Here is a 17976-nt window from a genome sequence, read left to right on the forward strand (position 1 = left end):
ATTAGTAATATAACGGACCATCCTAAACCCTCGCAAATATATTTCCCTCTCCGAATAAGCCGAATAAAACTAAAGAAAAGACGTGGCTGACAATAAGTTCATAATTTATTTTGTATAAAAGTATTTTCACAATAATAAGAACTAGACGATTTAAAAAATTAAGTTAACAGTGCCAATAATACATAAAGCTGTGCAGTTTGTTAATGCAGATTAGTGCATCTTCAATAACGCTTCTTCAATACCTTCAATAAAAGTGGAGAAAGTACAAAATTGTCTTTAGGATAAATATCTGTCATGCTTATAAAATAGAAAGGCAATTTGCTTAATTAATATGTAGTATAGGTGCCGTGTAGGGTTTGGGCTTCAGAATCTCCACCAGATCCACGGTATATCTTATTCCAACTTATTAAAAATCTCGGTTTGCCATAGATAGCAGATGTTTCGCCCTCACGGATTGTGACAGTGGTAGAATTTTATACAAGAGGGAGGTTTCAAATTCAGCAAATGCTCGAGTTATATTCTCGTTTATGTGTCAAACTTTTCTCATTTTAGCAACTGAAAAACTAATTGATGCCTAGCGTTTGGTCCTTAGAATTGCTATGATTTTCCTCCTCAGCTCATTAATATTGGTGGATATATAGATATCACCAGTTCAAGTGACAACATAGAAATTGTGCAAGTAAGAGGACGCCATAAGGTTTAATATGGCTCTGATAAAGACCAACGAGGTGGGTTGCTCTGCTAGCGGGTGATGTAGGTGGAGTCAGTCAAGTGTCACCACACCTCCCATTGTGTCAGATGTTTTACTCATATAGATAAAAACGATGGATTAATTGTTTTCTTTTAATTTATTTATATTATTGTTTTGTGTCCTGATATTTTAAAACGATTCTATCTTCACGAAGGCAGTCAAATCTGAATTACTTTAAACACTGAAGAGGAAACGCCGGTCGAACTGACTCCGCCCACATCAGCCGATAACCTCACAATCTACTTCCGCGCCGCCGTGCTGCGCCGCGATTTAATCTACCTAGCCGAACTACGCAGCTCTGCGCAGAGAGGTGCTGACTAGCGCAAAACGTTTGAAAGGGGAAATCGATTCTGTGCTGTTCCAGTTGGCACGCACGCACGCTAAACTCGAAATCGTAGAGGCAGCCCCGTCCAAAACAAACGCGCACAAGCGAACATCTTTCTCTGATGTCTCGGTGTTCGTCCGATCGTGTTCACGCTTTTTGTGGGATCGCGCAATTCCGCGCGCTTCAAGGCAGATTATCGTTCGTACCGATCGCTCCGCGTTGCGCAGAGCTGATTTTAACAGCGCAGCGCGGCGCGTTCGGTCTCGAGCCACCTTTAGACTACGGTTATAGTAGCTGTGTTTTCTAACAAACCACCGTTTTGACGAGTATATCTAAACGATATTCGTCACAACGTTGCTGTTACGGTACTTAAATTATTACCAACACAGATTAATCTAATTCCTCAAATAATTACGATAAATAGATTTTGTATAATTTTTTCTTGAATATTAATTTACTATTCGAAATAATTTTGCCATTAGACAATGGTCCTAGTTAATGACTATTACGTTTTATTATATAATAATTTACTTAAAATTCTTCTAACTAGAAAGTGTAGATCGGTCTGTCAGAATAAAATGTTTGCATCGAGGCAAATAAATTGCGACTATAGGAGTGTAGGAGGAGATAAATGGAGAATTTCACGTGCTATTTGAATATTAATGATCCCATAAAATTTGGCGAACATTTTAGAATGACGCCAGAAACATGCTTTTACGTTCTAGAAGAAATTTGAGATAATATATGCTAGCTATCAAATTTTAGAGAACGGATATCATCAAATCCTTGCTAATTTGTTCTCACATTTCTTGTCATATATATCCTTGTTAGAATATTGTTTGTTTTTCATGTTCCGCAAACATCTATTTTCATAGAAAGCCGTTATAAATTTTCCGTAGTGCATTATGCTTCAATACTTCTTATGAACAAATCAAACAAATTTAAACAACTATCCGTTCGTGTGTATCCTGAAGAACAGTTCATAAATAATATAACCGCAAGTATTGTATGTACAGGTTGCCCACGCGAAAACTCCTACCCACTCTCTAATTTTTTAATATATTAAAATAGGAAAAAATCTCTAACACAGAGTATTTGAAAGTTCTTGTAGTTTTTCAAGATAGTCAGCAGTTCTATACAGGATGTTTAATAAACGTGTGCAAACCAACTATTACATTTTTTGAACAATTTAGCATTACTTTCTTTACATATTTAAATTCCGCGTTTTATTTTGAATTCAACGATGACTAAGCAATGCTAAATTGTACCTCAAATCGTTTAATTTTTGTAATATTTACAAAAATTTACTCTCGTGCAACATAGTTCGATGGTGAAGTTCTGCAAATATATCTTGGTCAGCTATGAAAACAATATGAGTGATGCAATGAGTGGTAGTCATTTGTTTTGTCATTGTTATAGATTTTCTCAAAATTAAATTGAATAGTTTATTGCGTTTACAATCAATATTTTCTATGAAAACTGATATATACTAAAGATGAAAGATGTTAAATTTTGTCAATTTACTTAAAACATGAGAAAAATGCTTCAAAACGTATTTTTTGTTTTTCTTATTTTTCAAACCCAATATTTTCTTTTCAGCCCAACAGGAGTACAATTAACATTAATAATTTTAATTAAAATTAAATTAAATATTGAATAAACTTTTTCCTTCGTTTTTGTTATTATTTTACAGATATTGTTAAAAATTCTTTCTTAATGTTTAACACATAATATTTATAGTTTATTCCAATTTTGTAGGCATATTGTTATCATATCACCTCGATTGATGTCACTTATTACGTTTATTGTCATATTTGACAACTTTCTTTTTAATTATAAAAAAAATAATTATAAGATTTATATATATAACATATAAGGTATAACCTATATACAGTCGCGGAAAAAAGTATTTATACATCATACAAAAGTACTTTATAATACAGTTTATGCAAAAACCTCTTGAATATACAAGGTTGTCCTCAAAGCGCGCGTCGCACGATTACTGCCTTAGTTATAGTTTTTTTTTCGAAAATTATTTTTAGTTTTACGTACGAGTTTATAAAGTAAATTTTAAATTTTAACACTAACCTGAGAAAATATGTTTTTAATCACAGTTAAGTAAAAAAAGTTATTTTTCTTAAAATTACTCTTCAAAATAAAACATTTATTGTTTATGGTTTATTTTTGTTTGTTTTTTTTTGCTTATGTCACATACTGGTAGTAAAGGAGTTTTATCGGTACTATCTCTATTTGGCTGTTTCCATAGATACGTCTATCATATTCATAATATAAATTCGATTTAGGAATGTACCGCTCAAAGACACACTTGTGAAACAAATTTACTCAAAAACAATGCAACTTTAATATATATAATTAAATTTATTTTTGTAAACACCCTGTAGAAAGTGTTAAGCGAAGCTTGATACCATACTGAAGTACGGACCTTCCATTGTATTGTGACAAAAACGAGTTACCAAATACCTTTCCGTTTGTTAACAATTTGCAATTTTGCAAACATCTGTAACTGTCACTTTCAAAATTCAATTGCACATATCTTGAAAACTATTAATTCTAAAACTGCCAACGCATTAATAAACTTGTATTAAAATTGAACGTAGAATCTAGAAATACAATAATGTATAGGATGTTTCATTTAAAAGCAACATTTTTTTTGTATCTTTTTTTTCACAGACCCTGTATAAATGAAAATATTTTTAAAATGTTCCTTATAAGGTCGTACATAAAACTGTACAAAGAATTTTCGAATAAAATTATAAATAAGGTCGTAATCGTCTGACGCGTGCTTAGCGGACAGCCCTGTATTTCTATTAATTCATGTCCGTATAAAGTAATTAATAATTCGCGATAAAACGCAGAATTTAAATATGTAAAAAAAGTAATTCTTCATTGTTCAAAAAATGCAATATTGAGTTGGCACACGTTTATAAGCACTCTGTATAAAACTACCGTCAATCTTAGAAAACTACATAAACTTTCAAGCACTTTTTGTTAAAAAATGTTTTCTATTTCAATATATTAAAACGTTAGAGGATGGTGGGACTTTTCGCGTGGACATCCTCTACATTATTTGATTACTGGTGAGTGTTCGTCAGAACATAAATTTACTATAACCATGGCCTTATGCGGCCCTCCTCCCGCTTGCACAATTCCTAAATTTCCCCTTGAACTGGTGACACCAGCAGATTTATAAATCAAGTGTTTTATTGTTTCCAATAAGTCATAATCTAACGGGGACAAATCTGGTGGACGTGCCGGCCAACGTACACTTCCAGTATTCGAACTGCGTCTGGCTGGTTGTAATTTTTCTGTATATAGCTGCGGACACACAGAGTTGTTAAAACAAGTATTTGCACATCCGAAGAATTGATAGTACGTAATGAAAAAAATCTGTGGTGCCTTAAGCATATTATTTTGAAAATGAATTATATTTACGTTAGTTTTGATTAAAAAGATTTTTGAAAAGAAATCGAATCTCTAGTTTTAGCCATCAAAGAAATGCTTTGATGCAAAAAAGGCATTTGCACATCTTCCCCGATCAGAACAACTAATTAAGAAAAACAAGAAGAATGCATAAACAAGTTTTTGTTTGTGCGGTATGTTTATTCCATTATTACTCATTACTGCAGTTGATATGTTTGTTAAGAAAGATGAAATTAATAGCAAAACTAGAATTGATCAGTTTTTCGAAACCAAGCGAAGAGTTATCAGAAAACTGTATCGCAGTTGCAATTGTTGGGATTTTCCAAAGTCAGACATATTAATAAAAAACAGGAAGAGACCAGATTAACCGATAGTAATAAATCTTGAAGTGGTCGTCCCCGTAACGAACTGTGAGTGAGAGAGAGAGTGAGAGTGAGAGAGAGAGAGAGAGAGAGAGTGAGAGGGAGAGGGAGAGAGAGAGTGAGAGGGAGAGGGAGAGAGAGAGAGAGAGAGAGAGAGAGAGAGAGAGAGAGAGGAAGAGAGAGAGAGAGAGAGAGGAAGAGAGAGAGGAAGAGAGAGAGAGAGAGAGGAAGAGAGAGAGGAAGAGAGAGAGAGAGAGAGAGGGGGGAAGCATGTTATTAAAGACGCTGGAAAAAATATTTTTCAAAGTGCCAGAAATTTTGCAGAAGACATCGCATCAATATCTAGAAAAGTCGTTACACCGCAGACTACAATGAGTGTCTTTTATGAAACTGGTCTTCAGAAGGGGGGGAGTTAAGCAAGGAAAAAGCTCTTTATAATCAAGATAAACTTGAAGAAGCGGCTAGAGTTTGTAACAATGTACAGGGACAAGTCTTTGGAATTTTTGAAAAAATTTATATTTTCTGATGAGAGTAAATTTGAACTTTTTAAACCAGCCGGTATTTGGACAGTTCGGAGGAAAAAACATCCTCAGTACTATTAAACACAGTGGAGGGAATGTTATTGGTTTGATGATGTATGGCATGGGTCGGAGTTGGAAACTTAGAAGTCATTGATGATAAAATGACAGCACGTAGTTATGTGAATCTCTTACGAGGCAATTTGTCGACTAGCGCCCAAAAACTAGAATTGTAAAATTAGTTTTACTTTCAACAGGACAATGATTCTCAACACAGTGCGCATATCACTAGATAATGGTTGCTTTGGAACGCACCCCAAAGATTTCGAACTCCACCTCACTCGCCAGATCTGAACCCCATAGAAAACCTATGGCGTTTGTTGGATCAGAAACTGAGGCCGAGGCATGCGCCCAATAAAGAAGTTTTTAAAACGTAGCCTGGAACGAGATGTGTCCAGATATTACTAAGCCTGCCTAAGGTGCCTCGACGATTCAGCATCAAAGCAAAAGAGATGCATACGAAGTGTTAACCCTTTCACTGCTGAGCTAAATCCTGCTGTTAACCTGAAGAGCTAAACATGTTATGGCAATGAGGATGTTTTAAAAAATAGTACTAGTTCGATAAAGGTATTCATTATTAAAATATTTTATTATATTTGCCAAAAGGGTATTAACGGCTTTCGACGTCATCGGTCAGAAGCCATGGAAATTTTGAGCGAAGGCTGAAGTCGTCGAAAGACGTCTTCAAAGGGTATTTTTTTGAATTTACACCTAGCTTATCTACTAACTCTTTTAATTTATCACAACAACTTTAATGAATTTTTAGTAAAATTTACTAGAAAAAAAAACAAAATTATCACAAGTTTTTGGGAAAATTTTCGAAACATGGACAGAGAACTGGCATTCCTGGGGATGCTGGATAGTGGTACACAGTAGTTTTTCGGATATTTTTTTTAATGCACATGATAGATAATCTGTGAGCATGTTTTTTACTGGTTCCACTTGGTTTATCCTTTTCCAGTATGTGGTTTTTTGGACAAATCTAGTGTGGCTCTTGGTGGTAATAGAGATTCCAAAAATGGAAAATCGGTAGTCACATAACGATATCCATGGTTGGGTGTATTTTCTTATTAAAAAAAATTAAGAATTGGTGACGCTCAAATATAAATTATTGATTTCAGTTTTTTTTATACCATCTCAACACCTCTCTCTCTCTCTCTCTCTCTCTCTCTCTCTCTCTCTCTCTCTCTCTCTCTCTCTCTCTCTCTCTCTCTCTCTCTCTCTCTCTCTCTCTCTCTCTCTTTCTCTCTCTCTCGTGAACGGTTCGCCATAATTTGGTCCTTTTCATCGATTCCTCCCATTAAATTATTGTATTGCACCAGAGGCTCTGGCTTTTCTTTTTCTTGGTTCCGATGACTAAAATATGTTATCAAATTATTTTGAAATTCTGTTAAAACATAAACAACAACTCTTTTGTCTCTCCACTTACCCACCATAACTCCGTTTGCATGAAGAGATATCGTATCTCCTTTTTTCAATTTAGTCCTTTTTATTTCAACTGGATTGTTCTCCGTATCATTTCTTAAAGTTTCAGTGCAGCAAGTATTTTTTTTGCAAAAACTGGACAGCGAGGTCATGAATGTTGTAAAAATCGTCCACAAACGCTGAAGGTCCAACGTTTAGTTTTTCATCCAGCAAATTCAGGACAAGATTGGCAGCATCTCCCTGGCCACCATAATTGTCAAGAGTTCCATCGCAGAGAGAAAATTTCATTACGGTGCCATTTGGTTCCGTCAACAAATATAATTATTTATAGTATTTACGTTTTTTATTTTTTATGAATTGCCGAAAAACCAATCTTCCTCTCCACAATGCCATCGGTTCGTCGAGCGATGGTTCTTCACCCGGACTATAAACCTCAGTCGTCCCACTGTTAAAGTTATCTATAAGGTGTCTTAATTTATGGAGTCTGTCTGAAGATTCCGGTGCAGCAGGTGGAGGATTCGTACAAATGTGAAGACACCGCAAAAAGATAATAAATCGAACCTTCCTCGTACAGCATGTTGGAAATATGGGTACATTACACAGATGGTGGGTTTTCCAATAATCTTGCAGTCTGTTCAATCTAATGGTTCCTATACGTAATGGTAAGTCAATAGACGTTAGTAGTTCTTCACGTGTAATATCTTTCCAATTTGTTATACGAGATTTTTCTTTCGTATTTGCACCGAGGTAGAAATGCTCAGCACATGCGTTCGTCTCGTGAATAACGAGCTTCAGCATTTCTTCGTGAATGAGGAAATCAAAGAAATTTCTGGGTGTGTTCCCTAATGAAAAAAGTATAATGTTGGATTTTTTTCCATAGTCTAATGCAAATAAGAACATGAATTGTGATATAATCTTACCATTAGATCGGATGAATAATTTCCGTTCGTTTTTCCGGAAAATGGGATTTTACGATGTTCAAATTAATTTGAAGACCATATTAATTGATTTGTAGCAGTTTGGAGGGAATGGGACCTGCCGAGACTTGTGGATAAGTGCTTCATTAATCACATTTTCCCATTCCACATCACTATTATCACTGCTTGGTGAATTGGTTTCTTCTTCATAATCCGCATCACTAGTCTCAGAATCTGTATCCATTAAACATTCTAGTAATTCCTCTTCAGTTAGCGGATATGATTTTTCTGTTCTTGGACTCATACGAGGTTTTTTCGTTCCTGAAGGTCCAATTTGACTCTCTTCCACGACACGAAATGAAACTAAATAGCTAAATTCACAAAAAAGTTCCATTCAAATGGGCTGATAAAAGCACGACTCAATCCACTGCCGATTAACGCAGAAATAGCCGTTCTGAGACACGCACGGAGGTGGCGTCAAGAGACGTCGCCAGTGTCCCACCAATGATTCAAATGACGTCTTTCGACGTCAGCAGCATTGAAATGGTTAATAAGTTGTTTATTTCATTATTTGTATTCTAATTATTCATTGATGTAACTGTTCGGAGGTGAGCGAATACTTTCTCAAAAATTTAAATATTTCTTTGATCGCTAAAACTAGAGGTCCGGTTTTTTCCAATGAATTTTTTGTTAAAATATTATTTAAATTAAATTTGTTTTTAAAATAAAATGTTTAATGTCCCATAGATCTCGTTTCATTTTGTATTAATCGCCATTATTGGGGTGTGCAACTACTAGTTTTGCCAGCTGTCTGAATTCAAAGGAACTTGCGTATCTCGATGGGAAACGCAATAGATTTCCATCATGTCTCGTTTTTCTTGAATTGAAATTTTGCTAACACGTTTATAACCAATTTTGCAGCTGTGGGAAAATTGCGCAACTTTGTCCCAATCTAACCGACCTCGGACGTCTCATGGGAAGCGAGGTTCTCATGGTCGAGCCACAGAAACGAACATCCTGTGTGAGAATTCACAGTCATTTGACGCCCCCACTAATAGTGCTTTTTATCACTATTAGGGTGCAAAATATCTTTCCGGTTACTGCGCATGGGACGCAAAATCTGAGGGCTCGGTGTATGTTAAGAAAAATTCAGCTGCAAATTGCATTTCTCTTACAAATCACCAGTCTGCCACATTAACCTTCTATCGGTGACGTGATTTATTTTGACACAAATCGCATCATCGGTCTGTGAGCCCGACTTTAAAAAGTAGTTTTGTCATGCGCCATGCGTTAGCTTCGGTGAATTAAAGTTATACAAGTCGTACGTGCTCTTTTTCCGAAAACTAAGCTGATTATAAATTTTGCTAAATCGCATATGTCAAGAGCCCAAAATAAGTTTTAAAATTTTATATGAACATTTTTTTGAAAAATCTTTAGCTTTCGATTTATTACGAAAATTAAATTTTGGCATTTTTCAAATTGTTCCAAATATCTCGGAAAACAAGAAAAAGTTGGAAATGCTGTTCCGGATATTGACTAAGACCCAAGTCTGACACATTTTCTCTAATTTGGCTAACCAGGTAGTGCTCTCCCTTTTAGGAGGTAGCAGTGGTGTCCCATGGCATTTGGGACCCCCTGTATAGCGCAAATTGTATTGTCGGTCTCTTAGACTGGCACCATGTGTATGATGAAAACATAGACATGATAAGCGTGCGATTGTTGATTTTTCATGAGGAAACAGAGGCTTCTGCTGCGGGAATGTACTGGGAGCGTGAATACACAATACTTGTCGGTCTCACAGACCGTACGTTACCAACTAAAGGTTAACATCCACGAGGGAGACTTGCAGTTGTGCTGTGTGACGACCATTTGACTTGTTAAATATTTTGATTTGCTTAGTTATTAACAGGTATAAGGACAATTGTGAACTTCGTAAGGTAAGTATGGTTGTCGATACCTTATGGGGGCGCCATCAGGGATTTGGTGGCAAGATTCGCTGCTCTTGAACAACGCATGAACGACGCTCTATATGTAGGAATTTTTTTTTCACAAAAGAGATACAGAATATTGTATCACCAAAAATTGTGCAAGATCCTATTGTCATATCTAAAACATCTTAATTTAAGACATAAAAGATAGCCTTAATACATATAATTATATACAACACAAAGATTGGACGCCAACCACTCAGTTTTAGACTATCTAAACTCTCGAAAATAGACCCACAACGATAGCAAACCTTAAAAATGTACTCACTAAAAGTTTGGTCTGCTATGGCCGATTTTGGAGAGTTTGGTGCAAATCGCCTGAAATATCAATTTATCACTTAACTCTTCTAATGCTACGTCTATAGTAAAACGGCCCAACCCTACCAGCAAATAGTTACAATCTCACATTAAAGACTACAAGTTAACAACTTTGTCCTTTAAATTTTAGTTTGCTTGAAAGTTCAAAACAACTCGTAAATTGAGACTCGAACAGGGTAAGCCGTTCACACCCTGCATATGCCATAATATCTCAGAAACTATGCTATATAAACTACGTAATAAATATTTCTTAAGTTGCAGTATAATTTAGTTTATTTAGAGACAGTTTCTTAAATATACAGGATGTCCCAATAAGGCTGGACGCAATAACAAATTTTAGTGCGGCTTTAGTCCTCACCAAAACATTTTAATTAGGCTAAATTGCGTTTTTTTGGTCGTAGTAGAGTTTGATTATACATAGGAAAGAAGAAGTTTATCAGAAAGGTAAGAGGAATGCAGAAGCCACAGTACGGGATGGCCTTTTTTGGTTGGTTTTGCTATGTATCGGGTAAATGGTGACAGAGAGGAAAAGGGGGATTCGAGACCGAGTTTTCTAAAACTCGATATTTTGGACTCTTCGGTAAACTTCGACCATCACTGAAGTTGTCGAAAATCTAAACACGGTCCCTTACTACGATTTTTCCGTAGAAGCCGCAGGCGTATTCAGATTTTTGATAAAGCTCGAAGTTGCAGTTAGTTTTGCAATAATTAGGTGAAATGCAACGTTTTTATGTGGGACACCCTATATCCAACTTTGCAACCATTAAATAACATTTAATTTCCTCTTATCATTGATTCAATCAAGTTTCTTAAAAAGCAAAAATTAAATTATTTGTGCAAAAAATTTAAACTTTTTTTTTTTGGTTTTATACGTCTTTTTGCAAAGCAAGATTTTTTTATAAATTACAAACGTGAAAACTTTTTTCTGAAATTAACTAATTTACTGTTTTGAAGTTTCGATTTTGGTTTACCCTAATTCTTCAAAACCTGGTAGACCCAAAAGTGCAATTCTGCACTGCAAGTATGCAAGGCACAGATTCAGTTTGTTCAAATTCAAGCCAGTTTCTTCGGAAGCTGAAGGAGTACAAATTTCTTTATCGTACCTTATCTAACTTAAAAAAGAAGTTTAGAATTTGGAACTATGTTTATGCGTTAAACTTGAACAGACATTATTTTTGCCATGTTACCATCGCTATATCCTCAACTCACCCACTCCTGGCCAGTCTTTAGCTACCAGCGGCAGACGGCACGACACGCGTAAGTTGAACTTCATTCAAATTTTTGCCCTTTAAATTTTAAAGGGAACGAAACACGCATCGTAGCAATCTCGGCTTGCGACCATACAAATACTAACGAAATGTTTAAAATGAACGCTATTGCTTACAGAATAGAGCCCCAAGAACACTAATAACTTAAAGGTATCATCGTGTGCGAAATAGGCACTTTGTACACTGTTATTTTGACATCGCACACACTGCCATGAGCAAGGTGAAACTGGCACCAACAAAGAAAACGCTCCGCGTCGCTCTGGACGAGACTCATTTCAATCAGCGAAACCTGTCACAATTTGACAGTAAAAATGAGTTTTACTGCAAACTGTTGAAGTCTTACTACAAAAAAAACCACAAGTGGTATTTTGATCTTCGGTTAACAATCCTCCTTTTGGATTCGCGTAACACGCGTTACCCTGTTGCAAAATTTGACTTGTAACGTATACCTCACCTACAACGGGGAATGAACCATTACTTATTATGGCCCACCACCGCAAAAAACCAAATCACTTTCACAGAAAGGATCCCGGCGTCGATACATGGAGAACGTTGTTTTTTGGGACACTCTGTATTTTATCACATAAGTTAACCTATTCGCCACCTCAGCTTCTTCGGCACTGTGAGATATGATTCCACAGAATGAATCTACCTACGCTGTTTTGGCGGAAATACATTATCGCAGGTGCATACAGGGTGTTCGACGAATCTTTAACTGATTTTATCACAGAAAGTTCCCACGAATGTAGGCCCGGAACGTCTTCGCTTAAGAACTGGAGATTGTTGAAATTTCATTTTTAATTTTGTTTGTAAAATTGATTTAATAACAATTAATGAAATTATCGAAAATTAATTAAATTATCGTAATTAATGAAATTATCGAAATTAATTAAATTATCGTAATTAATGAAATTATCGAAATTAATTAAATTATCGTAATTAATGAAATTAATGAAATTATCGAAATTAATGAAATTTTCGTAATTAATGAAATTATCGAAATTAATTAAATTATCGAAATTAATGAAATGTTATTATAGTTGTTGAAAATGGCCACTTCGGATTTCTTTATATGCATCTCTTCTTCAGGATCACTGATTGGCGGACTCTCTGGATCACACCCGGTGTATTTTTGATTTTCTTGCAAAAGTCGATTATTCTATTTTTCAGGTCTTCTTCATTTTCCACCGGAGTTTTGTACAAGAATGGGTAAATGGCCATTTTCAATAACTATTATGATGTTAAATTAGTTTTGATAATTTCATGAGTTGTTATTAAACCAATTTTACCCGAGTGATACGAATTATAAACCTGTTTATCTCCAAAACCGTTAATTCTACAGACATTTCCCAAGAACGTGTTGTTTCAATCGAAGTAAATGTGCAATAAGTTTATTAATACAAAATTGGCCTACAGCGTAGGGCGGAAAAGTTAGGGCCAATCAAAATCTGATGGAACCCTGTCTGTGACGCCCTCTATCAGTGATTAAAAAAATTAAGACAATATTTGGATTTTGCGTCATCAAAAACACCCGTGTACCAAATTTTGTCCGATCATGACATCTCTGTCCAAAAATATTGAAAAAAAAAACAAATTAAAAATGAAACTTCGACTCCCTCCAGTTCTTAAACGAAGACGTTGCGGACCTACATTCACAGCAACTTTTCGTGATAAAATCAGTTAAAGATTCGGCCCTTGAAATAACTGCATGTACGTGATTGGCACCCTGTATATCTGCCAAAATGGAATTAAATTTATCATACACGAGTATTCAGCACTGGTGAGATTAAAACGAGACTGTTAGCCTGCATTATACAGGGCATTATTGAATAAGTGTCCGATATTTCACAGGGTGATTTTTTAAAATAATTTCAAGATGGAAAGTTCTTCTGGACCTGTGCCCTAGCCCGTTTAGTTTTCAAGAGACGAGGAATCAACCTTGATTAAAACAACTCACATATCCTTTGCTATTTTGCGGTCTCTTCTAGCTAATGTTACGAAATTCTGCACCCGGGGTTTTTTTGGGATGAAAAATTACAATTTATTATTGATTAAGCTACATTTTCTAGAGGGCGCCACAAGCGATCATTAGGCCTAGTTGTTTTAGCGTTTTTGGATAATTAGTACGCGTGATCAACTTAAGATGCGTTTTTCTCGGAACTCCCTTTTCTAGCGACAGCAACAATGTATATTTTTTTAAACAGATAAGGCAGAGAAAGAAAATGTTCTAGTTGAAAGTGACATACAGTGTGGCACACAAAAATGTCGCAGCTATTGAAAAGCGTTCTAATGGTCACTTGCCACGCCCTCTAGAAGAAACAACTGAATCGTTGATAAACTCGAATTTGTTATCCCAAAAAGCCCCGGGCGCGGAATTTCGTTAAATTAGCTCGAAGAGATGAAACTTTGATACCCCCTATCTTGGAAACTAAACGAGCTGGAACACTTGTTTATAAAAACTTGCCATCTTTAAACTAGTTGAAAAATCGCCCTCTGAAATATCGGATTTTTATTCAGTAACACACTATATACAGAGGGAGTCAGAAAAATGACTCGAAAGGGCGCAGATACTTGCGCCCCAATTTTTTTCAGAATTAAATGCTCTGCACAGTTCACGTCGCGAATTTATCTGTTATTGCATAGACCTAACAAATTTGTATCACCTGCAGTGAAACCTCCTAAGGTCGGGTTCCCACGGGAAATTCCAAATTTCGGGGGTTTTGTTTTGCCAATTTCATTTCATTGTGAAATATCTCTGTTAATATTTCGCGGTCCATTGATTTTAGCTCTGAATTATATTTCCTGAAATGTGCTGAGAATTGTGGAGAGCGTTTAATTTCGCAAAAAAAACTGCGGTGGTTCCCTCGAAACAAAGTAAGTCGGCCAATTTGATTTTTTTCCTCACTCACCGTGTACTGAAACCTTTTCAAACGGAAGAAGTCGTGTCCGATTCTAGAAAAATTGGTGATTTTATTCGTAACCCATTTCGTAATTGATCGCGATTTCGTTTAATAAGTATATTAATTTTTGCTTATATTCAAGAATTCAATTACCCCATATCATCAGCTCAAAAATCTCTCCACTTTCCGAGAGGGTGTAAATACTACATAGGTGTAAACTTATTACAAAAAAGCGCGCCACCTAATTTTGGACATATAAAGGGTGGTACTCAAACGGTGTTTAACTGGAAAAAAGGCATTTTGTACATACATCACATATCTCTCTCACTTCTGAACTATTGAAGTATTCTTAACAATAAAATGGTATTATAATATCAATACTTAATATACCAGGTGTTTCTGACGAAAGTGCCATGAATTTAATTACGCATTCTAGGCCCTAAAATAGGTCGAAAACTGCGTGTTTCACCCCCTATACACTGGTACGGGGCGTGAAAATAGGAAAAACCGAATGGCTTTTAATCGACATTTCCGGATCTTGCTGTGGAAAACCGGAATCCGACAAAGTTCTGTACGTACGGTAACGAGCCGGGCAGATACGGGCGAAGGACTTAGAAAGAAATGTTTTACAGGTACTTATCTTTAATCTTTTAATAACTTTATCGGCAATTTAACAGGAAAAATGGAAAATCTGAAGATTTTAACATTAAAAAGATACTCTTGTTAATAAAGTATTAGGAGTTGGAATTAATTCGTAGCGTTTTACAAGAGATGGCGTAGATAGTACAGTATTTCGTTGTTATCTACAATAATATACTTATCGTGAAACAGCGGTCATTAGAGATCATTTGCTCTGCATATCCACTTTTTGAATAATAAATAACGACATTTTATAATTTATTGAATATGTCACAATTTGTGCCGAATAAAGGGTTTTTGCGGGGAATTTTACTTCATTACTTTAATATGAACGAAAGTGCTGCTGAAGCTCATCGTATTTTAGTGGAAGTATATGATAAACATGCTCTAGCTGAACGAACGTGTCGGAAGTGGTTTGCACGTTTTGAAGCTGGTGATTTCGACTTGGTTGACAAGGAGCGACCTGGTCAGCCAAAAAAATTTGAAGACAATGCTTTGGAGGCATTGCTCAATGAAGACCCATGTCAAACACTTCAAGAGTTGTCTACATCATTGGGAGTTAACCTATCAACGGTAGGAAAACGTCTTAAAACTTTGGGTATGATCCAAAAGGAAGGACATTGGGTTCCATATGAATTGAAACCAAGGGACATTGAGAGGCGTTTTTTGACGTGTGAACTGCTGCTTCAACAGGAAAAAAGAAAAGGTTTTTTGCATCGGATTGTCACTGGTGATGAAAAATGGATCCGTTACGACAATCCGAAGCGCAGAAAGTCATGGGTTAAGCTCGGTCAACAGTCAACATCAGTGGCAGAGCCGAATATCCATGGGTCTAAGCTTCTGCTCTGTATTTGGTGGGATCAGAGGGGTGTGATTTATTATGAACTGTTGAAACCATAACTGGAGACCGCTACCGACTACAACTGATGCGATTGAGCCGTGCATTGAAAGAAAAACGGCCGGAATACCCCAAAAGACACGACAAAGCCATTTTGCTGCACGACAATGCTCGTCCGCACGTCGCAAAACCGGTACAAACATGCCTGGAAAGACTTAAATGGGAAATCCTGCCCCACCCGCCGTATTCCCCAGATGTTGCTCCATCTGATTATTATTTGTTTCGGTCGATGGCTCATAGTCTGTCTGAGCAGAAGTTCACTTCTTACGAAGATTGTCAAAAATGGGTCGATTCATGGATTGCATCTAAAGACAACGCGTTCTTCCGACGCGGTATTCGTGCCCTGCCCGAAAGATGGTCAAAAGTAGTGGAAAGCGATGGGCAATACTTTAATTAATGTACTTTTTTATTTTCATTTAAAATCAATAAATTTTTTTCTTAAATAAAACGCTACGAATTAATTCCAAGTCCTAATACTTAATTTGATGATCTCCTGGGCTGCAGGAGCACAGACAGAAAAGGGACACGTCGGTGTGAAATCCATTCCCCGAGGGTGCAGGAACAAAGACATAATAAAATTGAACTATGTAAATTTTTTTTGGTTCTGAAATTTTGCAGCTCCCAATTATCGATCAAATCGAGGCGAATCTCAGGTGACCGAGGACCTGTTCTTGAGCATTGGAATCGGTCGAGCACAGAAATCGTTCTATTTTGGGGGCTAAAATCGGATTTTAGAAAAGAACGTAGTTAAATTTATCGCACTATTTCCAGAAAAAAAAACTTGCACTGTGGCAAATCGCTTATCGTAGTAGAACTATCTAGCATAAGATGATTAATTTTTGCTCTGCATGATAATTCCTAGGTACATATTAAGATTTGCTATAAAATCTAAATATACAATAAGAGTCCTATTTTACAAAAATTGTGCGAGAATTTTACCTAAATATCATTAAAAAAATTTATAACGCTAAAATTCGTATGTACAGAGCCTTCTGTTGGCGTGGAATGCCATTTCAAATTATAGATAATTTTTTCTAGTTATCCAAATTATCATTTGGAAACAGGTTTTTTGGTATGACAAGAAGGTCAATATCACCCAATAATAAATATATTTCAATAATAATTTCTTATTTTCATGTTGATTATGGCGTTGTTCGTAGTTAACAAGCAAAATTTTGATGATCGTTTTCACAAGCCCTGGTGAGTAACAGCCGCAAAGATTTCACATTGCGCTGTAGATTTGTATTGGCAATTTTTTAGTATCAATACTTATCTAGTAAACGAATATTCCAATAACACTCGGTATTGAAACTTGAACAAAGGTCATAAATAAATTATTGCTTTTGCCAGGAAAAAGGCTCATGGTGGTTTAACGGTCAGCGTAATGTAGGCGAACGTGGCACAATGTGGCAACGTCGCACTGGGGGTGTTCTACCGTCGTCCCCCTAACACGAAGTAGAAGGACCCTGAGCTACATCTGAAGTATGGAGTAAGGGTGGGCGGTACCCTCATGTCGTTTACCTGCTGCATATCAACAGCCTGTCTGACTACTTACGAAGATGCCCCGGTATAAAGTTACGAGAATATTTCATTGAATAGAATATTTATTTTCGGAAAGAATCGATTTTAGTTTAGAATTTCCAGCGTTTACGTAATAATATGTGCAACGAATATAAAGTAAATAATAAAGGCTCCAAATGCAAATTTGCAGGCAAATCTGCTTTGCGATAGTTTCATTGATTTCAATGTGAGATAGGACAGAAAATAACTTCAAATGGAAATAAGCATTGAAAACCACTTCGCTGGCTAATGTTTGGCTCAGTTGGTGAAGAATTTTTAAAATTACCTGTCAGATCATCTACATAGAGTCTAATTGAACCGAAGATTTATTTTGTGCGAGAAACAGTTTAAGTTCGGAACGTTTGGTGTTTAGGCAGAAGTAAATAACCAAAAAAAAGGACTTTGATTGATTGAAATTGAAAAATGAGAACTGAAGAAAATGAAAAAGAAAAAAAAATTATTAAAAAAAAATAAAAAAGAAAAAAAAATTAATTAAAAAAAAAGAAAAAAAAATAATTAAAAAAAATTAAATTGAAGAAATTAAGCAAAACAGTTGAATAAAATTAATTTTTTTTGCGGATCTTTCTTAAAAACGCAGTCGTTACA

At 35.8% G+C, this 17976-nt stretch overlaps 1 protein-coding gene across 1 annotated transcript; it reads right to left on the minus strand.

Moving 5' to 3' along the window:
• Positions 1-87: 87 nt before the first annotated feature.
• On the minus strand, positions 88-17865 carry LOC136342245 (piggyBac transposable element-derived protein 4-like). The gene is given in 4 exon segments (XM_066287848.1): positions 88-6523; positions 6591-7007; positions 7009-7724; positions 7803-17865. Coding segments are annotated over 3 exon segments (1122 nt in total). The 5' UTR covers positions 7681-7724; positions 7803-17865; the 3' UTR covers positions 88-6490.
• Positions 17866-17976: the final 111 nt, after the last annotated feature.

The sequence above is a fragment of the Euwallacea fornicatus genome, chromosome 11 (genome assembly GCF_040115645.1).
Source record: "Euwallacea fornicatus isolate EFF26 chromosome 11, ASM4011564v1, whole genome shotgun sequence".
Classification (NCBI taxonomy): Eukaryota; Metazoa; Arthropoda; class Insecta; order Coleoptera; family Curculionidae; genus Euwallacea; species Euwallacea fornicatus.